At 38.5% G+C, this 26,477-nt stretch overlaps 1 protein-coding gene across 1 annotated transcript in view; it reads right to left on the reverse strand.

The window, feature by feature from the left end:
• ATXN10 (ataxin 10) overlaps nucleotides 1–26,477 on the reverse strand; it is a 180,358-nt gene that overhangs the window by 88,647 nt on the left and 65,234 nt on the right. The window contains exons 7-9 of the mRNA XM_063075977.1: nucleotides 15,227–15,392; nucleotides 7,497–7,605; nucleotides 5,323–5,492 (exon numbers count right to left, since the gene is read on the reverse strand). Of these exons, the coding sequence (XP_062932047.1) occupies nucleotides 5,323–5,492; nucleotides 7,497–7,605; nucleotides 15,227–15,392 (445 nt within the window). The remainder of the gene's footprint in view (nucleotides 1–5,322; nucleotides 5,493–7,496; nucleotides 7,606–15,226; nucleotides 15,393–26,477) is intronic.

Below are 26,477 nucleotides of genomic sequence, written 5' to 3' on the forward strand. Positions count from 1 at the left end.
CAGGATTGTGTCTTACTCGCTTTATATATTCAAAATTTAAAACTGTGCTCAATACGTTGTGGACATTCAACAAATATTTTAAAAGTAAATTCTCATTCAAGAAAAATTCACTGAATGCCTGCTATGTGCCAGGCATAATTTAGACACTGAGGATAACATGATGAGCAAAACAGATAATGAAAAATGTATTACAAAGATTTTTTTAATGTATATAAATGAAACCTACCTTCGTGATTTATCATTCTTAATTGGAGAGGCCAAATAAAGCTTATTATCTTTACAGGCTGAATTTTTCTATACCCTACATACTTACTTTTTAAATGAAGTTATTCTTGTAATGAAAGCTTTTGTATAAATATATTTGAATACACGGGATCATTGAGCATATGTGTGAATGCTGGGACTCTTTTTTTTTTTATCAGGGAAGAGGAGGAAGAGAAGAAACTGAACAGCGTTTCCACAAACCCTGCGGCAGAATGGATTCAATGACCAAAATGGTGTATGGCCCACCTTAGTTGATATACTTTCTTTGGGAATAAAAGAAGGTAGTTAAAGTACATCATCTGCTTGTCCATTTTGAAAAATGCATTTAGCTTTATGAAATGAAAAAACCTGTTTGATTTTTCTTCTAATAAAGCATTCACTTAAAGAAGTTATGACAATAGTAAAGAAAAGAATGGGGAAGAAAAAAAGTAAACCATACATTCCTTATTCTAACAAAGCAGCAGCCAAAGAATGCTTTCTCCATGTTTACAGCACTAATATCCATGTGCTTCTCACAACAGAAACCAAAATAGAATCTCCGTTTAGCTCCACAAAGGCTTAAAAGTAAACTAATCAGTACAGCTGTAACAAGGAAGTACCATTCAAGTTGAGCACAAAAAAACAGAAGTCAATAAGGATTTAAGAACACCTCCCTGCCATGACTTGGTAGAGAGAAGTCTAGCAATTCCTTCACAATTCAGGCAACACTACAATCCACCATGTATACAGACTAAGAGTTCAAGACTCATGGGAAGACTGGGTAAAATATATTTCTGAGCAGATTTCCAATTTAAGGCCACGCACCTTGACTCTCTTAATTCTTGCCCAAAGATACAAATCTTTAAGGAAGATTATCACCCTCCCTTCCTATTAATTCTGTGTTCCTGGCAGTCTAGTTCTGTCCTTACTTCAAGAGGACTGCTCCTGGCACACCCAGCCCAGGGATCACATCACCCATCTGCTCCTCTCCCACAGGCCGCACCACACAGGCTTTTGTTACAGCTAGTAGTGCACATGTGTTACCCCCCTACAAAGTAAAGGACCATCTTCTCCAGAGCATGTAGCATGGAGTAGTTTTCATTCAATAACTGCTAGCTGAATACAATCACGCTGGGTCTGAGCTTTGGTTTCTTCATTTAGAAAATGATGACAATAATATCTTTTCAGCCTTTTTAACAGAGTTGTCATAAGGCTCCAATGAACTAATACAGATGAAAATAACTCAGTAAAATGGAAAGGGCCACACAGTCTCAGGGGTGCTGTCCAGCAGGTGGGCACCACACTCACTACAACGAGTAAAGTTACACAGACAAGCAGACACCAGCTGAGCTTAAAGGTCTTCTGATCAAACCAGAGGAATGAGGCGGTGCATAAAGATTCTACAGAAGTTTGTGTCATAAACAGCTTTGGGGTTCTGGTTCAAAGAGGCCATCTTTTTAAGGGTTACAACATTTTGTTCCTACAAGAGGCCAATTCAAATTAGCAACAAAAGAACAGTTAAACACAAGAAAAACCACCTTTTGTGCTCAAGAAAGGCAGTGTTCATCATTTAAAAGGTAAAGTGTTTTATTCTGTATCAACTTCCTTTTACAAAAATCCTTCCAGTAATTTTCCAAGGTGGGGATTAGTACTCACACTCATACCAGCTTGGAAATGAGGAGGAGGACCAAAATGATGCACAAATACAATGCAAGTATGGCCCCCAGATGCTCCTAGAATGCGACCTTCACAGGAGGAGATACCTCACCTGTCTTATCCGTCAAAGAGTGGGAATATTCACATTTCATGAGTGAATGAATCAGAGATAGAGATGAGAGGACCACCAGAGCTCCAGACTTAAACCAAGAGGGAGCCGGAGAGGACTGGCTAGCCCAGGAGACCTAGTTTCACCAGAAGACTCCAGCATCTATAGTCTGAAGTCCTTGAAGAAGTATATTTTAAACCTTTTCCTCCAAAGTCTTGGAATGCTCTCAAATGAGGCACCATGGTACACGGGAGCAAGCACAGGCCTGGGAACTGACAGGGCTACAAATCCAAATTCTACTCTGGGCACTGCAACTCACTAACTGGATGGCCTCTTCTTAAAACATGGTTAGTAGAACCTGCTTTGCAAGGCTGGTGCAAAGATTAAAGTTGATAACACATGTAATTCACTAAGCACAATGCTGGAACGCAACAGACACTAAATAAATCATCAGTCCCTTTTTTCTTCTGGGTGAAGGATGAACCCAAATTAGGCTAACTGATTCAAAATCCAACCCCCAACTCAGATCTTTAGTTTCGGGCACCAATTTGGGTAGAAGTGGGGCAACCTGTCTAGATAAGACAATGAGAATTAAAGGCCCAATAATAAAGACCTGCTACATTATCATCTATTTCCCCAAAACTATAACTAAAAGCTGAGGGTTAGTGAACTCCATTCCTTGAGGCAACAATGAACAAGGCAAATATCTGTAACACCCAGCTGGATCAGGGTGTGGCTATAAGAACAAAGAAGCTTCCAGCAAAACCAGAATAAAATTTTGGTGTTGTGTCAGAGCCTCTGGAAGAAGAAAAAAATCTCAGAAGTAATGCTTTCAGGTTCAGGCATTTTGTTGGCCCAGGTAAGAAATGGAGAGAAACAGAGGCATTCCCATACTCAAAGAATGAACTCGTCCCTACCCTCGAGAGTGTTTGTTCAGAAATCAGCAATGCTGTTAGCAACTGCACACGTGACAGAACAAAACATCGACTTCCTGTGAGACCCAGTGACCCTACACAGCAGCACTTGGGCACACTCCATATTTATTTATGGTGCAATCTGATCCTGACTTCAGTGAGTTATTTCATAAACCTTTAAAGGGTTACTACATTTTCTTCCTACAAGAGCCAATCCAAATTAGCAACAAAAGAATAGTTAAACACAAGAAAAACCACCTCTTTTGTGCTCATGAAAGGCAGTCTTGGTCAGTAAAAAGGTAAAAAGTGTTTTATTCTGTATCAACTTTCTTTTACAAAAATAAGTCCAGTAATTGTCCAAGGAGGGATTAATAGTCTTACAATCATACCACCTTGGAAATGAAGAGGAGGACCAAAATGGTGCACATGTCCAAAAAAAGAACAAGTTATGTAGCATTTGGTTCATGCCATGTCTCATAAGCAGCATATTTTCTTTTACAGCCTTGAGCACAGTTACACACTGTCATCGCACAGTCTCCACTGACTGTCTTTTCTCACTATTTCTAATATGTCAAGTAATTTGGGATTGTACCCCAGACACTGTGAATGCCATGCTATGTAAACTCTGGATTCTATGATATTCCTCTAAAGAGTGTTGATATTTTTGTTTCAGTGGGCAATTATCTTCAACTGTAAGCTCTAGGTTGGCAGCTCAAATCCCAGTAAAATTATTTTATCCTTAGCTTAGCTGCTTGGAGCCTGCCCCACACATGTGATTCAGACATTAGCAGGGATTTAGATAGTTGATACATAGAATTTTGGGATTGTTTTCTCCTTTCTGGAATTCCCCCCTCACTTTCCATTGGCTGTGGTTGCCCCCAGACTGTTTTTGATTCTTCAATTTAGGAAGACTACAGATTTTCTATCAGAGTTCCAACTGCCCTGCATGCCATACACATTGCCAATCCCTTTTTCCAAGTGTCAATGTGACCCCAGAATCTGTATGTGTCAAATTTAAATGCCTTCACATAGCTGTCTTTTCACCAGAGTTTATTATTGTTATTTGCAGGAGAATCAGTCTAATAGCAGCTTACTGGACTACTAACAGAAGCTGAACTTACACACTTTTTTTTTTTCTTCCAATTTTTCACTTTTTCTCCCAATGCTGTGGGTCACGAATTCAGAAAGGACCTTGCCAGGCAGGATGTCCCGGATCTCTCTGGCATCAGATGGGCAAGCAAGAAACCGAGGATGGGTCCAGTTCCAGTTTGGTTTCTCTCAGACACTAGTGCCTGGGTGTTTCTTCACTAGTGTCTTCCTTTCTCCTCATTGTATCTCCCCTTTCAGGGCTTCTCCATGTGGACTCAGCAACTAACAGCAAGGTGACCTCAAAGAATCTGCACTTCTTACTTGCTGTCTGGCTGCTAGTAAGGCAGAAATAGAACCTTCCAGACAAGTAGAGAGCTTTGACAGAAATGGTACAGGATCGCTACTGCCATATTTTATTGTTCAAAGCAGTCAAGAGCCTGCCTGGATTCAAGGGGATGGAGAAATAGATGCCAACCACTGATGGAACAGTGGCAAAGTCATGCTGCAGAAATACATGTAAAATAACGGAAGTTTCTGCAGTCATCTTGGGAAAATATAATCTGCCACAGATATATTTAATATTTAACGAAGTAAAACAAATGCCACCCAAAGTAAAACTCCAGGAAGATACAGGAAGGCTAGTTCAATGTGAAGCATGTGGTCTGATTTTCTTGCCATCTTTTTTACCACTCTCTCACTTTACCAATATAATTACCTCTAAGCTGCTCAGTACAACTGAGGTTTCTAAAAGCAGCCTATTGGGTCTCCAAAGACTTAATACTCAAATACTATGTCCATTTCAAAACACCAAAAAGAAAAAGCTTATGATGCTATCATAAATGTACAATATAAATGTAAGTTAAGGTTTTTTTTGTTTCTTTCTTTCTTAAGGTAATGGTCAATAATAACTAGTGTTTATTAAATGCCTACTATGTGCTAGAAAATTTTCTAGGCTCTTTACCTGTTTTCATTGACTGCTCCATACATGATGTAAGAGTGTATTTAAATGCATAGGCATAGGACAAACATTGACAACTTACAAGAAGGGGGACTGGCTCAAATATACTAAGGACAAAGACAAGGCAAAATTACAAAAATATAAACCCTAATACAAACAAATATGATATACTATGTTTTGGGGGAGAAATATAGATATTATCATATATCATATATAATACATATATATCCTCTTTCAAGCTACTTTCTAAGCACCTCAATCTTTTACCAAAAAAAGTGATATATACTAAATTCTAAATAGTAAATTCTAAATGAAGCCATATATATATGATACATACTAAGAAATAATCTTACCTTGTCTTGGTTATCTTTATTCTTGTAACAAAGATTTCCAATCAGACGAATGAGATGAGACTTAAATCCCTCAACCATATTTGAAATGTTACCTTCTGCTCTTATGCCACTAGAGGTACTGAAGATGTTTGTAGCATCTCTTCCAGCTACATGAATCAGTCGTAAGAGATCTATAATAAAAACCATAAACTTCATTTTCCATAGAATAATAATCTTTAGTACTCTGTATTAGTTTTCCATAAACAAATCTAATTTATTTTAATGGGTTAATATAGAATGAAGGTAGAGTACTGAAAGATCTCTTTAACGATTAGAAGACTATTCTGCCTTTGCTTTAAATCTTTTCACTCTAGTTTTGGGGAGATAAGCCATAATGATCACCCCAACCTGCATGTTCTGCTTACTCACAAAGACAAGTTAGCTAAAAATTTTCTAGCATCCTTCTTACAGAAAGGTTTCTGTATTGGATTGAATTATGTCCCCCCAGAACTCACTGAAGCTTGAATTTTGTCCCCCAAGTTTTATGTATGAGAAACTTAGACCCCACTGTGACTGTTAAGAGGGTGAGAAACTCTATTATGATAACTGAAAGGCGGAGTCTTGAAGAGGTGATTAGATTGTAGGACCATGCTGCAGTGAATGGATTAAAAATGCTGGTCAGGGGCATGGTTCTGAGGGTTTTAAGAGAAGAGGAAAATCTGTCTGTCTGTCTGTCTGTGTCTCTCTCTCTCTCTCTCTCTCTCTGCTCTCTCTGCTTTCACCATCTTGCAATGTGAGACTCCTGGGTCACTGTTGCCACCACCAAATGGACTTTGGACTTCCTAGCCTCAGAAACTGTAAGCAATAAATTTTGTTTTTCTTTATAAATCACCCAGTTCAATATATTTTGTTATAAGCAACAAAAATGGACTAACAGTTTCCAATCTCAACTTCTTTATGAAAATACTCATCTGATAACTGTAGTCAGCTAAGTCTAAAATACAATACGTTATCTACAATAACCTATATGGCAGAACCAAGAAGATACCAATTTTCTTCTCATTGGCCAGATAATCAGAAGGCAGCGTGTGTGCACCACAGATCTATTTTAGCTACATTCAAAAGAAATAACGTTGTTATACCCTATGAATACCTCGAGGCAGCCTACAGACAATTTCCCAGCAACTATATTTTAGTGCTTCCACATTCTCTCATTTAACCCTCTTGACAGGAAGATATCACTTTCCCAACTTTATAATGAAGAAATCGGGCCTAGAGAAGTTAGTAACTTGCTGAGTTGGGATGACAACCCACGTCTGCCTGGCTCCAAACTCATGCTCCTTCTACAGTGATTTACAGTGCCCCAGGTTCATGGTGTTTTATCTCAAATACAACTAAAAGCAATGCATTCAAAATAAAATACTGATAAGGAATTCAAAGTATCATCTTCTACAGCTCACTGCTAGGCCATCTATACTTCTAGATATAAAGTCATCTTAGTATATTGGTTCCCAGAATAAGTATAATTTTCTTAAAGGAAAAAATAGTGCATAGTGAATAGCAATGCATGGCTAACCACACAGAACAGGCTCTACTTAAATTATTCTGCAAATAGCTTTTTAGCAAGGATGGCAATACTGCAAACAATGGCTGCTTCTTCAAAACAGTTTTAAGTGAATACCTAATATGTATAAAGCACTATCCTATGTGCTCAATATATATAACTGGGAAAAATTTACCAACAAATTTTGTAAAGCCATAGTAATATAAAAATCACCACTGTCATCGCAAATGCTCCCCCCAATCATCATCACAACCACTACTGATGAAGCAACTCCCCTGTGCACCCCACGTACTAGGCACTATTACCCTCATCTTACTGACAAGGTACCTGAATCACACAGAAGGGAGGTGGCAAAACTGTGATATGGACTCAGGTCTATACAGATCATATGCCTGAACTGTCACCATGACACTATGCTTCCTCTCAAGAAGAAATATTCAAAAAATCTCAAAAATACATCAATACGTGGGTACTTCAAAAAGATCATGGAAAAATTCGTATTATCTTTCAATTCTATTTTTCTATGAACTTTTTGACATACCCCCATACGATGAAAATGAAGGATCTATATTACAGTATAACAAGTCAAAGATTTCTTAACTAAAAATACTACGTGTGGTATTTCACTCACCAATCACTCTTTCCAACAAGCCAGGAAAAACCTGTAGATAGCCAAGCAGCTCAGTATGAGCAGTCATTTCACACAGGACATCAAGAAGCCTAATTGCAGCCAGCGCCTCCTAAAAAGAAAAGGAAACATAACTTTAAGTATATTTGAAGTTAAATGATTTAACTTTAATAAGTAACTGTAAGAGAATAAAATATTACAATAAATATAAAGACTCAGTGCTTATAACACATCTAAAGAGAGAAACAAAACCATGAAGAACCAAACAGCAGTGTTAGATATGTACATAAATAATCATTCTCAGTAGCAGCAGACATGTGCCATCAAGGATGCAAGCTTATGTGTCATCATGTGTCTTCTTGAAGAAAAGAGTCAGAAAAATTCTTATTCAAGCAAAAATACCTTCCAAAAGTAGAATAAATGTTCAAAATTACTAGCTACAGGGCCGAACCCGTGGCTCACACGGGAGCCCCCAGCGCCGAGGCTGCAGGTTTGGATCCTATATAGGGATGGCCGGTGCGCTCACTGGCTGAGCGCGGTGCGGACGACACCAAGCCAAGGGTTATGATCCCTTTACCGGTCACAAAAAAAAAAAAAAAAAAAAATTACTAGCTACATACATAACATTTATGCAAATACTTCCTTTTTAAAGTGTTCCCAGCATGCAAGTTCTACTTTAAAGATGCAAATATCCCATGAAATACATTAATTTCTTGTCCACAGGAATCCTGTAAAATGCTGTGGTTGAAGGAACTCTGGCTTCAAGAATTTGCATTATTTCTGGGTAAATATAAACCTATATGCAATATCTGGTGGACTGGAAAAGATAATATTATTTGAAAATGTTCACATAGCTACTAAATAATTTATCAAATAGACTGCATAACCAAGAATTACCAAATACCAATTGCATGGCATTAGGTAGTCCATATAAAATTTAAAAACATAATTTTTGTACAGATTTTGAACCCCATTTTTAAAATATAAATTATTTGACAAAATGTGGTAGAGACTATAAATTTAGGTTATAAAGAACATTCTTCAAAAGAAAGATAAATTGCTTCCTTTTGTGAATTCTAAATGTGTATTTACTATTCCCTAATTTGGAGATTTAAGGGTAATCTTTTAATATAGCATTCTGAAATCTCAAAATAAATAGCAAGAAACAACACATATTTTAATGCTTTGGATCTTTAATTTTATTTCATAGTTTTGACTTGCTAAAGAGTTAGGGGGAAAGTCTACATTAGAAGTCTGAAATTATTACCATATTAAAAAAGAGTCTTCAGCAAATCCACTAATCTCAGGGGTTTCAGCAATCTCTTTTGTTAAATGGGTAGTTGCCTGAATTGTCACCTCGATGCCTAACTCTAGGTCTGGGGCAGAGCGTGTGCAAGATGACCCTGAACCTCTTGTCATACCACACAGCAAGGAAGCTACTAAAAACTACTAGGTCACGTCAAAAGGAATCTAAAACAACCTGAAGAGGCTTCCACTGGCCAGCGATGGCACATTACAACATTAAGCAGAATTACAACTGCAACAATGGAAAACAAATCAAGTGGTTTTAAAGCTATGATTTCATAATGACAATTAAACAAAACAACTCACTGGTCATCTTTGGGGGGAAATATCAAGCATTTATCCTTTTTTTTTTTTCCTTTTGTAGCTGGCTGGTATGGGGATCCTATCCTGCCTTTCTAAATCAAAGTGTACCTGTATAACGTAATAGTTGGTTAGGAGAGGTTTACAGAATATTCCTGCTAATAAATGAAGAACAAATGATAGAGTCAAAATACCACTATTTTGTAACCCCAAAAGAATTAATGGATCTAGGTAATCATTAACGACTGCCAACATCACAAAGAGACAGACAAGCACTATGTGCCTCTTGATTAAAGTACATTATCTCCAACAATGAACCATTACTACAAAACAAACAAACAAACACTATCCCAAATCTGAATATACCTTTGGACCTAATTACCATTCACAGGAAATGCAAGCAAAAGAAGAATGTGTTAAACGCCACCATGGAGACATACTCATCAAAATCCAAACTACAGAAAATTCCTCCAGAAAAAACAACCTAGTTTCTTCAGCAAATAATTAGCCAAGGAAAAAAAAGGAGGAGGAGAAGGAGGAAAGGAGAATCCATACGTTAAAAGAACGGAGTCCTATCAATCAAGTGCAATGTATGGCTCTTATTTGTATACTGATTCTACAAAATAAACTTCAAAAAAATTACTAGACAATGGGGAAATCTAAATACTGTTTATAAGATATTAAAATTTAATTGTTAACTTTTTTAGATGTGCTAATTACATTTTATTTGTGTCTGAAGACTCCTTATCCTTTAGTGGAAATAATGAAATATGCTGGAGCTTTGTTTCAATCCAGGGCAATTGGCATAAGGATGGGTGGAACATGGTTGACACAAGAGTGGCGATGCACTGGTAACTGCTGAAGCTGGGTGATGACACAGGAGTTGCTGTACACTTTTTTCTCAGAATATCTTTGTAATTTTCCACGATAAAAAGAAATAAAAGTAGGGGGTTGGAATCCAGCTCCTAACTAGCTATGTACCAGTCAGTACACTAAATGCTTATATTAAAATAAAACCCATTTTACAGATAAAGAACACAGGCAGTGAGGATAAATAACTTTTCCAAGATCACACACTAATAACAGAAGAAATCAAGACTCAAACCCAGTCAGTCTTATACCAAAAATTTTATAATCTTGGACAGTCAAAAGACATAAATAATTCATGCAGATCCATATCTCACCCCTTACTCAAAAATAAATTCTAAATTAATCAAAAATGTGGACTAAGTACTGAAAGAACTAGAATATACAAGTATAGGTGCATATTCCCATAATCTAAGTGAAAAAGTTTATTAAATATGTATTTAAAAAAAATCCAGAGGCCATAAGGATAAAAATAAGGCTAATTAGATTAAAAATGAACAAAGAGCTTCTAAGAAACTAAGAATACCATAAATATATTCAAACAGAAAATTAACTATGGGAAAAAAAATGTTTACTATATGAGGGCACTTTAAAAAGTTTATGAAAAAATAGAAGTAAAAGATAAATGAATCTTCCCATAAACTTTTCTGAAGTACCTTCACGTATACTAGTATGACAAAGTTTAATTTTCTGAAAATGCCTTTTAATAAATGCATTTTAAAAGGTAACCTAATATGGAAAACAAATGAACATACTGGTCACTTAAGAACATTAAAAAGAAATGGTAACTAAATCAGATTTGCAAAGGGTTGTAACCCATACAAGTCTTGTGCTATACTGGCGTACCATTTAGAAATATTTCTATAAATTTTAAATATACATACTTTCTAACTCAGCAATTCAACCTCCAGGAATTTATAATCCCAGATTTACTTGTCCAAAAGGATGTTCACTGTAGCTTTTTTTAAAGGTTTTTAAAAAAGCAAACCTAGAAGCAATTGAAATGTCTATCTATAAGGAACAAATGAAATAATTATGATGCATCTATATAGTGAAATACTGTTCAACTATTAAAAAGCGTACAATGAATATACATGTGTTAAAGCGGAAAGATGTACAAGTTGTACTATAAGTAAGTGAAAAAAGCAAGTTGAAGAATAGTATATGTTAATATTGTGAAAAAAGGAAACAAAAACATATAGGTATACACGAACAAACAAACAAAAAACACTGGAAGGAAAACCAAAAAAGTATATACAGACAGATCTGTAGAAAATAGATGGGAACTGGGCAAAAAAAAGTGAAACTTCTTAACTTTATGTTTCATTGACTTCAGTTTAAATAATATTTTTATAACAAAGCAAATATTATTTGCATAATACAAAAATTTAAGCCCTCATGAGTATATGGAATGAAAAAACACTTTCTTTACTTATTCCACAAATATGTATTAAATACCCACTGCATAACAGATACTATGATTTAAGCTGGGGTTGCAAGGAATAAAACAGAATGAAAAACCCACAACCTTATGACAATTCTCACAATATACAGGTATCAGAAAATATAAAGCTAAAAAAAAATGTTTTCCAAGCTTTCAGAGGAAAGGCAACGCTCACTACAGGTGAGCAAGATTCAATAAACTGAGTCTCAGATCTTAACGATTAAACTTGCCAGAACTAACAAATATACACCAAAAACTGGGAAAAGTACACAAAATATATCAAAAGACTGGAATAAATACATTAATATGAGAACCCAAGATTATTTTTATAAAGGAACACATGAATAAGACCTCAGGATTTTAAAGCCAAACAATTACATAAAATTAAAAATAAATGCTATAAATACAATTATTTTCATTCTCATTTTTCAGTCATAGCATTATGAGAACTTTACTGAATATCTTGTCCTAAAAACAAATGGGTAAATGCAGTGGTATGCTGGTAAACTGGCTGGGGAGAAGATGGCAGGAGGAGGCAGGCAGAAAGCCCTCATTTGTAGCATTTGCTGATTTTCATGGTATAAAGATATCTGCTACGGATGATTTCAAACTACCAATAGTTTTACAACCAGCTCACAAATTTCTAAATATTTAATAATCGACTCTCAGAAGTCAGTACAGGCCAGCTCCAGTACACCACTGGGTATATGGTAGATTTAAATATTGATGTAAAGAGACTTCTTTAAAAATTACTGTGGCTTTTTTAACTTCTAACTTAAAGTATAACATGTATAAATTAATATGCCCAAGTTATGAGTATATGGATCAATAAATTTCCAAAAGTGAACTATTTTGGCTTTTCATAAGAAAACTGCATATGGTTTTCTATTTCATTAATATATAATAATTCCTCCCCTGCCCTCAGGAAAAAACTGAAGGAAAAAAGTTTTCTTAACCACAAGAAGTTACACCAGGTAACTTCTTATTACAATATTAAAATCACTTACACTTTAAACATAAGTGCCTTAAAAAGTGTAAAGCTGTGGTTTAACAAGTACTAAGTTATACTGCCTCTTCTCTGAGTCCTAGAGAACTCATTTTAAAAACTTTGTTTAAGCAACTTTACAAGAAAAAAACAAGCAACCCAGTTAAAAAATGGGCAAAAGAGCTAAGCAGGCATTTCTCTAAGGAAGATATACAAATGGCCAACAGACATATGAAAAAATGCTCAACATCACTCAGCATTCGGGAAATGCAAATCAAAACCACACTGAGATACCATCTCACCCCAGTTAGGATGGCTAAGACTCTGAACGATAAATGCTGGCGAGGTTGCAGAGAAAAAGGAACTCTCATACATTGTTGGTGGGACTGCAAAATGGTGTAGCCTCTATGGAAAATAGTATGGAGGTTCCTCAAACAATTGCAGATAGATCTACCATATGACTCAGCTATCCCACTGCTGGGAATATACCCAGAGGAATGGAAATCATCAAGTTGAAGGTATACCTGTTCCCCAATGTTCATCGCAGCACTCTTTACAATAGCCAAGAGTTGGAACCAGCCCAAATGTCCATCATCGGATGAGTGGATACGGAAAATGTGGTATATCTACACAATGGAATACTACTCAGCTATAAAAACGAATGAAATACTGCCATTTGCAACAACATGGATGGACCTTGAGAGAATTATATTAAGTGAAACAAGTCAGGCACAGAAAGAGAAATACCACATGTTCTCACTTATTGGTGGGAGCTAAAAATATATAAATAAATTCACACACACACACAAAAAAACCGGGCGGGGGGGGGAGACATAACAACTACAATTCCTTGAAGTTGATACAACAAGCAAACAGAAAGGACATTGTTGGGTGGGAGGGAGGAGAGGGGGGGGAGGGAGGTTTCGGTAATGGGCCACAATAATTAACCACATTGTATATCGACAAAATAAAATTAAAAAAAATAAATAAATATAAAATAAGTCAAGCTAAAAAAAAAAAAAAAAAAATAGTACATAGTTAAAATTTCTGAATGCCATGAATATTACATTAAAAAAAAAAAAAACTTTGTTTAAGCACAGCTCGCTGCTCCTCCTGCTGGAAACAAAGGCAAATATATCTCCAGAAAGAAAAGGCAAGACAGTGGAGCAGAGGCCTTCCTCTTTCCTATCAGAGAAAATAGTGCTGAATTATTGGCATGATCAGTGAAACCTAACGTGGTCTGTGTGACATGGCACAGAAATCAACAGCACAGCAGCCTTGAACAAAAGTGTACTCACAAAAGAAGGAAGTACACGCTCATGACACAACAGCCACAAGCATGACGCACATTTACATTTCACATTATCACACATCGCCCTCCAGGCAATGCTCCGGCTAGGTACCACACACTCTGCCTTCCCCCCTCCGGCTAGGTATCACACTCTCTGCCTTCCCGTCTGCAGTGTCCACTCTGGATTCCAACCCCTCCCACCTGGTCTCACCTGTCTGCTAACAGTGGTTCCAGCATCAACTACTCCCTCTCTACCTGATCATTCCTATCAGCAAACAAATGACCTATTTTTTTTAAAAGATGTTTAAATCAACCTTTTAGAGTTGTAATTTACATGCAATAAAATATTGTAGATCCACCGTTAACTGTACAGTATAGAGTTGTGTCAAGGTATACAGCTATGTATAACATTTCTACTACCCAGAAAGTTCCCTCATGACCCTCACAATCAATGTCACCCCTTCACTTCCAGCCCCAGGTGACATGTGATCTGTTTTCTGTCATTACCGGTAAGTTTGGCCTGCTATAGAATCTCCCAGAAATGGAATCAGAGTGTTCTCTAGTCTGTCTGGCTTCTCTCACTCAGTACTTTTGAGATTCATCCCTGCTACTGTATCAGAAGTGCATTCCTTTTTACTGCTAAGTAGTATTCCAGAGAAAGAACAATTCTAACTTTGAGACAAAAGGGAAAGGAGGAGGAACATAAAAAACAAAGAGAAATTCTTTAGTGAGGAAGAGGGAAACAGAACTACTCTAAGCTAGCTTCCATGCCCTTAGTGATGACAAGACCTGAATGATATAGAGTAGCCTTGAGGAAAATTTTTAAAAAAATACTTGAAGTAGTTAACCAGGATGGTGTGTGATTATGAATCTCCCATAGGGGATAGAAGAAACAAACTTTCTAGAAGGCAATTTGAAAAGTGCATCAAAGGCTTTAAAAATCTGTACACCCTTATACCCAACAATTCCACTTCTAAGATTATGTCCTAGGTTAATAACTATGGAAATGTGCAAAGATGTAACTATAAAGACATATACTGTAAGAACAGACTAAATGTCCAACTATAGGAAGCTGGACAAATAAATTATGGTAAATTCTTTACTTGGAATGTTATACTGGTATTTTGTAAAGACATTCACAATGTATTTATTCATTCAGCAAATATTTGCTAAATGCCTACTATGTACATACTACAAACATAAGTTAAAATTTCTGCCCTCATAGTGATTACATTCAGAAGAAAAAATGGGAACTTACGAATAGATGGCATAGAGTGACTCCACCTTTAATAGATGCATGTGCAAGTGTCTGTGCATGCATGCATATATTTGATGGTATCTGCCTGGAGAAAAATATTAACCCGAATTTTTTTTTTAAAGGAATTACCTGTGGATGATAGGAATAAGGGCATTTTCCCCCCTATCTGAATTTTCTAACTATTTTAATATAAGGATACATTACTTATGTAATATTTTTTAAAGCTCTTCAAAAAGAATTTTCATAGAGGACATTGCTGAGATTACAAAATCTGTCTCCTTACCTCATCATCAGTATGCTGCTCAGAGGTCAACTTGAGCACAATCTTGCACTGATCCACAAAGGCACTTGCAATCAGCTCAGCATGGCGCAAAAACACAGGAATGTCATCCTTGGTCAGGGGTTCATCACCCACTATCTTGGCTATCATAAGATCTAACAATGTAACCCTGTAAGACATTAAAGATTTTTACATGAATATGAAAGAAGAATGTTTAAATTGTACAATTCTAAAAATACTTATAGAGACAGTTTTCAAGGATTATTTTTATTTTAAATTACGTACCATGTTTATGTCTAGGTAGGAAAAACATTTTATGAATAAAGTTAATCTCAATGAACTATTTTTTTTCAATTTTGATTTTTTAAATGTGACTTGGCTACAGAAACAAGAATTGTCTGATGCAGCTTTTATATCCATTACTTCCAGAACTACAATAATTCGACATTTCAGAAATGCTGTCAGCGTAGTTTTATGAATACATCTATAGTAATAACAGCAAAGTGAGACTGCCAACATTTACACACCACTCACTATTGAGCTAAGTATTTTACATACAGTATCTCATTCAATCCTCACAAAAACTCCATGAGGCAGGTACTGTCATTAGCCTCACATTAAATATGGATAAATAAGGTTTAGTGAGGTTATTAACTTGCCCAATGACACACAACCACTGAGAGTCTGTGCCAGGACTCCATCTCTGCTGCTGGGCCAGGTGCTTTAAAACCGTTCACTTTACCGGCTTTCTTATGAAGCTTAGCTTTATTCTTTAATCATTTTAGCTTACAAAAATGCAAACCTGAAAACCAAACCTATGCCATTTTTTAACGATATTTAAACTATCAAGTAAATACTTATATTCAACAATCTCTTTCCTTCTCCTGAAAAAATGAAATCTCACACAGGGCAATCTAATAAGCATAAATCAAGTGGTACATTTGCTCAAAATCACATTTTGATTTGGGATTATATGAATAACTTTCATTTATTTCTATACCAGAAAGGGCATAAACATCTAAAATGCCTAGTGAATGCGGAAAAATAAACTTAAATTGGACATGGAGCATTTCTTACCAAAAGAAAAATTTTAATTGTTTACTACTTCAAATAAGCAATAAAACTACACCAAATGCTTCCTGTATAGTGGCCAAATGATGGGAAAGATCATCAGTCTGGAAAAATCACCTGCAGACCTTAGCGATTTTCAAAACTCCTAAAACCTCAGATTTCTTATAGCAATTATAAACTCAAAATAAAGCAAACAAACAAATAACCTCCTCAGGTGAGCGCCGTTTTAGGATATTTTCTGTTTTCTCTTATTTATATATAATCTTTAAAGGTCCTCAAGCCAGGCTCTCCACTCTTCCCGAGCCAGATGAACTTCCAAGGATGCTAGGATTAAGTTGGATTAGACAATGTGGCACTTATTGCTAGGTATAAGAAGTCATGATCCCTGGCTTCAGGGATTGTAGCACCTAGTTGGCTATTAGTCAAATAGGCAATAAAAGAAAGTAATTTTATCAGATTAAATCACAGGTATCCGCAGACAGAGGGTAGAGAAATAAGAAAACAGACAGGCCATAACTGGAGAAAAAGACCAACCAAACGGGCAGATCCTGAAGGAGCCGTCCTGTGGGGTTAGGACAGGGTGGGCCACCAGGTGGTGGTGATCAAAGCTGTTTGGCAACAGCAGGAAAACCCCTGGGGGTCCAAGTGGATGAAATGAAGAAGGATTTGCAAGAGCTAAAAGAAAAGATAAAAAGTCGATCCTGCCTTCTTTACAAACTGACACAGAGATGACCGCCACCCCCCCGCTTCCCTTGGGCTCCTCCATGGCTCACAGATGCACCCCTATATGCTTTATTACATGATAAGATGAAAGATCTAAGGAGAGGGATAGTGAGGGATTTTCAAGGAAAAATGTGGGGGCGGGGAGATCAGAAATGGATCTTTAAAACAAAAAATGCAAGCTAAGTTTGAACATCATCTGAGAAGAGACTATGCTTCATTAAATGATATTACTTACATTAATTCATTTGCCAATAAAAACTCTTAATGGCTCCACTGTTAAAGAGTGGGACTAAAAACTCTATAGTCTTATGGGGCCCTCCCCACCAGTCTCCACCTAACTCTCAAACTCCCTCTACCTCTAGCCACCATCCAAACCCATCCCTCCCTTGAAACAAAGGAATCATACACAGGACAATCTATCTAGTCATAATTCAAGGGTAGGAAAGTTAGTTTCAAAGTCATTTATTTTAATTGTGCATTCCAAATGCCATCCCCACTTCTACGCCAGGAAACGTGTACTGGAAAGAGCTGCAGTCAGAAAAATGGGGCAGAATGTGAAAAGCCTGGATTCTTCCAGGGGGAGGCAACACTACAGACTCCCTTGAAAACATAACAAAACACAAGTGGTCCAGCATATGCTATTTGCTCACTGATTTACTCGCTCAGGTGTGAAGGAGGCAAAAACAGGAAAGATCCAGCTGAGGGGTGAGAGCAGCTGCCCAGAGCCATGGCCTACCAGTGTGAGAGTCACCGCCTGCACCTGAGAGGCCATCACTCAGGCTGCTGGAGGCCCACCAGACCCAGCCTCAATTCAGAGCCAAGCTTCCATCACATGCATTCTAAGTCCACCTCATGTCTGATCAGTTACATACTGTGCATCAAAAGTAGAATTCCTGTTAGACAAAAAAAAAAAAAAAAAAAAAAAAAAACAGCAATGTGCACTGAAGGATTTTAGGGGAAAATTCTACAGCAAAAATTTATATTTTAAAGTTATGCTTAACTTGGTGCAGGCTACAGTTTTAAAAGAACTGTACTCATACCATCCTGAAATGGTTGTTTTCTATGAGGATTGGGGGTGAGGGGCAGAGGAGGACAGAGTGAGTGACTTTTATGAGCATTCTAGAGCAGGAAATAGAATATGTTGTAATTCTGGAAATATAATGTACATAATTCAAATTCAAGGACTAACCGACACTTTCAACAAATTCTGAATTTACATTTGAACTACTCTACATGTATAATTTGTTGAATAGAATCCCATAAAGGCCAAAAATTTTATTAACCCTTGACAGCAAGCTAAACAAGATTCAATCAGCCACTGCTAAATTAATCTCATTAGTCCCTTAATAAGTTACAGAAATAAGAAGCTAGCATGTTGTAGGGGAAAAGAACACTGATTTTGGCATAAGACAGACTGAGTTACCTTTGCAGCCTAGGGAGAATATCTTAACCTCAGATCCCCAACCTGGAAAATGACAAGAAAAATACCTATTTCCCAGAGCATTCGTGAGGATTAAATGACAATGGCTATATATCGCTTTCCATACCTAACAGTGATGCTACCTTGAACAAAAAGTCAACGTCATCAGAGTACTAGTAGAAGCAGTAGTAGCAGCAGTAGCAGTAATAATGTAGTAGCAGTTGTAGTAGTTTTAGTAATAGTAGCAGAAGCATAGAAGCGGAGATAGCAATAGCTCACACTTACTGAGAGATAATTACATGCCAGATACTGACAGCTTTATAAATATTTCAATTAATTATCACAATTTCATGGGGTGGCCACTGTTATTATCCCCATTTTACAGATGAAACAGAGTTCCAGAAAGGATAGGTAACTTGCCCAAAGTCATGAGTAGCACAACTAGCACCTGCCCTTAACGACTATGGAAATGACACATCCTCTTTACCATAAGCAGCTGGTTCGATCTGTTCATATTCCCTGCAGCTCACCAGGAAGGGGGACCAGGGAGTGCAAACGTCCAGGCTTTCATCTTTACTGAATCGCACCACGTGAACTGATTTTGCATCTGTATCTAAAATTTCCTCACCAAGTAATCAGCCCAAACAGACAAACAGCCCTTAGGTGAAGGAGTCAACAAATTCTGACAGTAATTAAAAGAACTTGCACAAGAAAGGAGCTTGAGAACTGGCACAGCACCTTCCCTCACATACAGAATGAGGCATGGCTGTTGCCCACCACACCAAGGGCAGGGACTGTCCCACTGGCTCACCATCATGGCCAGGTGAACCCCCACGAGGTGCTTACTAAACGCAGTCCTCAAACATATTTTCATCTAATAGCCCCTAACCCAATCAGATATTCTAATTAAGTAGGCTGGAACTATAGCCTGCCCCTGTATGTTTTCAAGTTCCTTGGGTGACTGTGATGTGTGTTCTCAGCTGAGAAACACGTGTGTCACCAGGTTCTGTAGCGAAGCTCCTCATCTGAACCAAAAAACACGAAATGTTTTGAGTGACTTACTGTCTTCTCGGTTCTCCCAAGGAGTCTAGACGCACAGGAGAGATGTTTATTCATTACATAACGCTGCTAGGAAAAACTCTAACCCTTTCAACCCTATTAATGTGCCAAAGTACTTGTACAACTATGAACATGGAATATAAATTCACTACTGCCTGAAAGGAGTCCAAAGGGAGCCCAAGAGCCTCTACTTCACCACAGGCTCTGAGTGCTTCTGCCAAGACCCCAGCTCCCTCCCCACCACCAGCATCAACACCAGGGGAAGACCCCAGCTCCCTCCCCACCACCAGCATCAACACCAGGGGAGCACCACACTCACCAGGCCTTCTATCCAACTACTTTTTGTGCCCAGAGCTGCCAGCTGATCCAAGGAGCCCTGGGCTCTCACTCCCGCACCGCTGTGAGCACCGAGGGCCCCTCCCAGCTCAACAGGCCCCACAGCAAAACAGCTCACACTTTACTTCGTTGTTTTGTGGAGAGAGTACTCTCCACGAGAACCGTGAATTCCACAAGGGCAGGGACATGTGTCCTGAATAGGCGCTCAATAAATATTTGTTGAATAAACCAAAAATCTTTTGTTACCCAAACAAACCTGGCCCTGACCTTCCAGCTCAGAGTTCTTTCCTGCTGCCCCTCTCACGAGTGCCTCTTATTCCAACCCAGCCTGAATTTGTGATGTTCCCCAAAACACGCCCACAGGTTCCTTCATCTGTGTTTGCCTGCACAGTTCCTTCAACTAGAAAATGTCCACACGCCCTTCTTAACATATGCCTCGCAAAATCCTGCCTTCCCTATATGATGGCAAACACTACCTCCATCATGAAAGTCTTTACTTACTACCAGACCCCAAAAGGCATCTCCCTCTTCCCTCCCACCCCGAGTTCCTGAGGCACTGTATTTGTTCCTCTCCTGTGACATCTACCAAATATGGCTTGTATCACAGTTATTAATATGCTTATTTTACCTCTCTCTACCAGGGCTGTCTAGCAAAATTCACAGAAGGGTTATAAGACCCTGTGGGTGTACACCATATCCAATTAACCTTGGCATCTCCCTGAAGAACACAGGATAGTGTCTTGTTCATAGCAGGCAGTTGGAAATTACTTATTGAAGTGAATCAAATAAAGAAATTTTGCTGCTTTTTTGCCCTTCTGCCTTCTACCGCATGAGGACACAGCAAGAAGCACCATCTTGGAAGCAGAGAGCAGCCCTCACCAGACACGGAATCTGCTGGTGCCTTGATCTTCAACTTCCCAGCCTCCAGAACTGTGAGAAGTATATGTCTATTATTTATAAATTTTAAAAAACAAAAAGAAAAAAGAAATTCTTCTGTAACTAAAACCACAGAGGGATAGAAAGTGTAACCCTTTCTTTTCCCCTGTGCAAAGTGCCATGTCTTTGTGCACTGAGGCCCCATTTTCTTTAATCCTAAGTGGTCAAATATGTTTTTAAAATTTGTTAATATAATTAAATTGCTTCCATGTGTGTATCTATGCAATTTAGAGGGCACAAGAAACAAAAGTACAAATCTTGAGGCAGAATATTTTTGATTGGCATTTTTTTAAAAATTAATTTGCTGCAGCTAGAACACTGGCTGAGGCCATCTTATTAGGTGAAATGTGAACAAGGACCCATCTCCAGTAAAATCTATTTCCCGAAGAAACTGAGGGCTTAGGTCATCGTTTCTTCATTCATTTATTGAACTAACATTTACTGAATGGTCATGAAATACAAAACACCAAGCTTGACATGATACCAGTATCAGAGAAACACACTGATCGATGGATTTACAAAGGTAATGATAACTTCTCTTTTTACAGGCATTCAAGCTGTACGTCCTCATCCTGTGTAATGCTGGGTGTTTTAAGTTTTTTACATATAGCATGAATGTCACCTTACCATAATGGACTTACTCTGTGGGTGACATAGTGTTGCAATTATCAGCACAGATTGGAGCCCATCTAGATTAAATCCTGGCTCTGCTACCTACTAGCTGTGTGAGCTTGGGCAAGCCACATAACCCCTTCCTCACTGTACATATCCACCATGTAGGACAACCACAGTATGGATCTTCTAGGGTTGATATGAAATGGAGTTGATATTTGTAAAGTGCTTAGAACAGTCCCTAACTTACATAACAAGAGCTGTATTTAAGTCTGTTACAAATTTTTTAATGTTTTCACTGATAACATATTCATAGTAAAAGCAATTAATATCCATAAACAAAATGTAGGATAAAGGTGGAGTTGGTTCTTAAAATAACATTTTTTAGATTTAGAATGTCAATCAATTAAATGTTAAATTTCCGACTTACCACATATTCGCATATAAAATAAGCATTTTGAAAAGAGCAAATTCTCATCCTAGAATACCACCTCAATATCTCATTGTGCCTGGAGGGTTGTAAATTAACGCATGGTACCCAAGAACAGCAGACCCTCCCCTACCCTTGAATCCTGGAAACGGTCATCCTGTGCCTCCCTGGAGAGCTGACCTTCTGCTGGCCCTGGGCACAAATGGAATGTGTAGAAGAGGCATCTCTTCTGCTGTCCTAAATACTAGGGACTGTAAGACTGTTTTTGACTAGCATAGTTACTCCAAAATGACAATATTACTATCGCCTACAAAAAAGTAGCATACCTTTCTTGAATATTAGTGTGTTGAGCAGCTCTGGTGTTCTCAGCGTTTAACACACCACAGAAACGCAATGAATTTAAGTTCAATTAAAAATTAATTAAAGGATAAAGCTCCACAGGAACAAATAATCTAGCAAAAAAATGCTTTAGAATTCTGACAAGTTTTTTGATCAATAAAAAAATTTAAATCACAAACCTCCAATATGTAATATATGTAATTTATACATAAGATGTCAAACTAGATATTAAATATGAACAACGTTTAATTGCTTCCTGATTGTTTTTAGCAGCTGATCTCATATGTTCTTGCCATACTCAACAGGCTTGTCTTGCAGGCCCCACTCTGGGGACTTCTACTCTAGTGAACAACTATAAAATGATGCTGGACACCAAATAAACAACAGAGACTTGAAGTTAAGAGGAAAGCAGGACTGCTGAGCAATTGTGCACGTTATGCGAACGAGAAGAGAGATGCAGGGAGAGTGGGGACGTGTCTCCACATCCTCCCCCTGCCCTAGCAGCTCTCCGTAGGCACATTTCCAGGTGTAAATGGTGCAGAGATTTCCATGACACCATTAGACACCTTCTGCCCTGGAATATGGATGGAACAGGAAGCAGAGCTAGATAGAGCCAAGCTGATGGTTACAATTAAGCAATGACTTGAAAAGGAAGAACAAAGCTGGAGGTCTCACACGACCTGATTTCAAAACTTACGACAAAGCTACGGTAATCAAAACAGTGTAGTACTGACATAAAGACTAATGGACTAATGGCACAGAATGCAGAACCCAGAAATAAACCCTCACATATATGGTCAAGTGATCTTAGACAAGAGTGCCAAGACCGTTCAATGGCGAAAGGACAGCCTTCTCAATGAAAGGTGCTAGGAAAACTGGATGTTCCCATGCAAGAGAATGAAGTTCATACCTAACCCCATATACAAAAAGTAACTCAAAATGGATCAAAGACCTAAATGTAAAACATACAGCAATAAAACTTGTAAAGTAAAACAGGGCAAAAGCCTCACAACATTGGATTTAGCCATGATTTCTTGGATATGACACCAAAAGCACAGGCAACAAAAGAAAAAATAGAAAAATTGGACTTCATGAAAATTAAAAATTTTTGCACAGCAGAAGACAGTATTCAACAGAGTTAGGAGGAAACCCACAGAATGGGAGAACATACTTGGAAATCATATATCTAATAAGGAATTAATATCCAGAATATAAAAAGAACTCCTAAAACTCAACAACTAAAAAACAACCAGATTCAAAAATGGGCAAAGGACTTGAAAAGACATTTCTCCAAAGGAGATACACAAACAGCCAATAAGCACATGAAAAGATGCTCAACATCGCTAATCATTAGAGAAATGCAGATCAAAAAAAACTACAATGACATAACACCTCATATCATTAAGATGATGACTATCAAAAAAACCAAAAAATAAGAAGTTTTGGTGAGAATGCAGAGAAATTGAAACCCGTGTGTGCTGTTGGTGGGATGTAAACTGGTACAGCCACTGTGGAAGACAGTATGGCAGTTCCTCAGAAAGTTAAAAACAAAATTACACAGTATGATCCAGCAATTCCACTTCTGGATATACCCAAAAGAATTGAAATCAAGGTCTCAAAGAGATTTTGTACACACATGTTCATAATGGTATCATTCACAAGAGCTAAACATGGAAGCAATGCAAGTGTCTCTCAACAGATGCACAGGTAAGTAAACTGTGGTATAATCACACGATGGAGTATTACTCAGCCTTAAACAGGGAAGGAAATTCTGCAACATGCTACATCATCATGCACCTTGAGAACATTATGAAATAAGCCAGTCATAAAAGCACAAATACTGTACAATTCCACTTACATGAGGTACACTTAGAATACTCAAAAACCACAGAGATAGAAAGTGGAATGGCAGTTGCCAGGGGCTGGGGAGGGGGAATGGGGAATTACTATGTAATGGGAACAGAGTTTCATTTTTACAAGATAAAAAGAGTAATGAAGATGGATGGTGGTGATGGTCGTGCAACATCATGACTGTATTTAATATCACTGAACTATCCACTTAAAAATGATTAAGATGGGAGCTTCCAGTCAAGATGGCGGAATAGACAGTCCCAGCATCACTCTCTCCCACAAATCAACCAATTTACAACTATAAAAAAGCAAAAACAGCCACGCTGGGGCTGCTAGAGTGCAGGGGAAAAGGAGGAGAGACCTATGGAGTGTATGAAAGTGGGAGAAGCCATGATGACAAAAAGAAAAAACCACTCTGATCATTTTGTGCTGCGGCCGCTTTAAGGCTGGAGCTGCTGAGCACACAGAGCAGGAGCCAGCAAAAGCTGCAGCTGTGCCCTGCAGATGAAGTTGCTTGGTGGCCACCAGGACAGCAAGACTACTAATAGCGTTCCCGTGGACCCACATAGGAGAAGCCCAACAACTGAAAAAAAGGAGCCAGTCAGAGTCTGGTGAGTCATCACAAGGGACCAGCACACAGCCCGTCCCATGGGAAGTGTCTGCAGCTCGGGTGGTGCACTGGGGGAACACTGGGACACAGCAAGGGCAGCTGACTGGCACCCTAATCATCAAAGGACCACTCAGAGGAGACTGGTCAGGAATATAGAATTGCATGGGGTGCAGTTTGATGAAAAGACTCAGGCACAGATCAGTGTCTACACAACCCAGGTGCACCAGGTCTCTGGAGAGCCAGAAGTACCTATAAAGTCAACCATTAAAACCTGAGCTGCATAATCAACAGCAAAGCAGCAATTTAACTCAACCACAGAGCTCAAGTTGGTCCCCACAGGAAGTTCCCCCATTTTAGAAGTAAACAAAGGACAAAAAATTAGTACCAGCCCCACCCCCGGTCCTGAGGCATGGATCGGGGGACCAGACCCCCTTCCCCTCACACACCGCCAGCACCTCGGGGCCTGCCCAGGGACTTGAGGCGTGGAGCCAGGGACTAGACCCCCCCCCAACAACTAGGCACACCACCAGCGCCTCGGGGTCTGCCTGGGTTCCTCAGCCATGGAGCCAGGGATCAAACCCCTCTCCCACAACAGGCACACTGCCAGCACCTGGGGGCCCACCCGGGGCCCTGAGGCATGAAACTGGGGACTGGACCCCCCCCCCCACAACCAGGCACACTGCCAGCACCAAGGAGCATGCCAAAAACATCACCTCCATGTGGGTGGCCCGCCACAGCCACCACAATAACCACAGCTGCTGTGAAAGCAGCTAGACACTACAACCACCACACAGATGGTCCACCAGCCACTGGAGTGCACTGACACAAGGAGAGTCACCAGCAGAGACCAAAGAAAAGAAAAGGATGTCTCTCTCCACAGAGCCCATTCCAGAGTGACAGAAGAAGCATCTGCTCTATGATAATATTGGGGGATCTGATCACACCTCTCAGCATTGGACAGATCATCTAGGTAACAAGTCAAAAGAGTAACCATTATTCTTTCAGAAGGAGAGAAGAAATCTAGGATAATTAGAGGGAGAAGGAGGGAGGGTGAAGAGGATAGGGAGAGATTGGATAAGGGGCATAAAGAAAATGATTTGTAATAACATATATGCTAGTAATATTTCTTTGATCAACATATGTCAACGTTGAACCCCCAAAATATGTATAATCAAATATGATTCAAAAAAAATTTTTTAAAAGAATAAAAATTAATACAAAAAAAAAATCCATGAACGAAATATCAAATTTTAAATAAAAACAGGATCAGCCCCCACTCTTGCACAGACCTTGAGAGTACCTCACCTTCATCTCACCCACGCATCCTGTCCTTATTTCAAATATTGATATTTTATTTATTATGGACATGGTCAGCTGAATAATACCCCCCTCCTCACCAATGATGTCCTACTCCCTGGAACCTGTTACTTTACACAGTAAAGGGGACTTTGTAGATGTCATTAGGCTAAGGGTGGAGGATTATGCTGGATTATCTGGGTGGGCCCAATGTAACTATAAGAGTCCTAGTAGGAGGGAGGCAGAGGGAAATTTGACCACAGAAGAGATGGAGGAGAGGTGAAGACAGAGCAGAGACTAAAGTGATGAGGCTACAAGACAGCCAACAGCCTCTAGAAGGGGGAGAGGCAGGAAGCAGAAGCTCCTTGGAATCTCCAGAAAGAAAAGCAGCCCTGCTGACACCCGGATTTTAGCCTCGCAAGACTCCGTTCTGACTTCTGACTTCCAGAGCTGTAAGAGGATAATTTTGTGTTGTTTTAAGCTGCTGAATTTGTGGCAATTTGTTAGAGAAGCAACAGGAACCTAATATAATGGATTTTTTTGCATTAATTTTCATTTTCTAAATTATAAT

This window comes from Cynocephalus volans, chromosome 12, assembly GCF_027409185.1.
Source record: "Cynocephalus volans isolate mCynVol1 chromosome 12, mCynVol1.pri, whole genome shotgun sequence".
Taxonomy (NCBI): domain Eukaryota; kingdom Metazoa; phylum Chordata; class Mammalia; order Dermoptera; family Cynocephalidae; genus Cynocephalus; species Cynocephalus volans.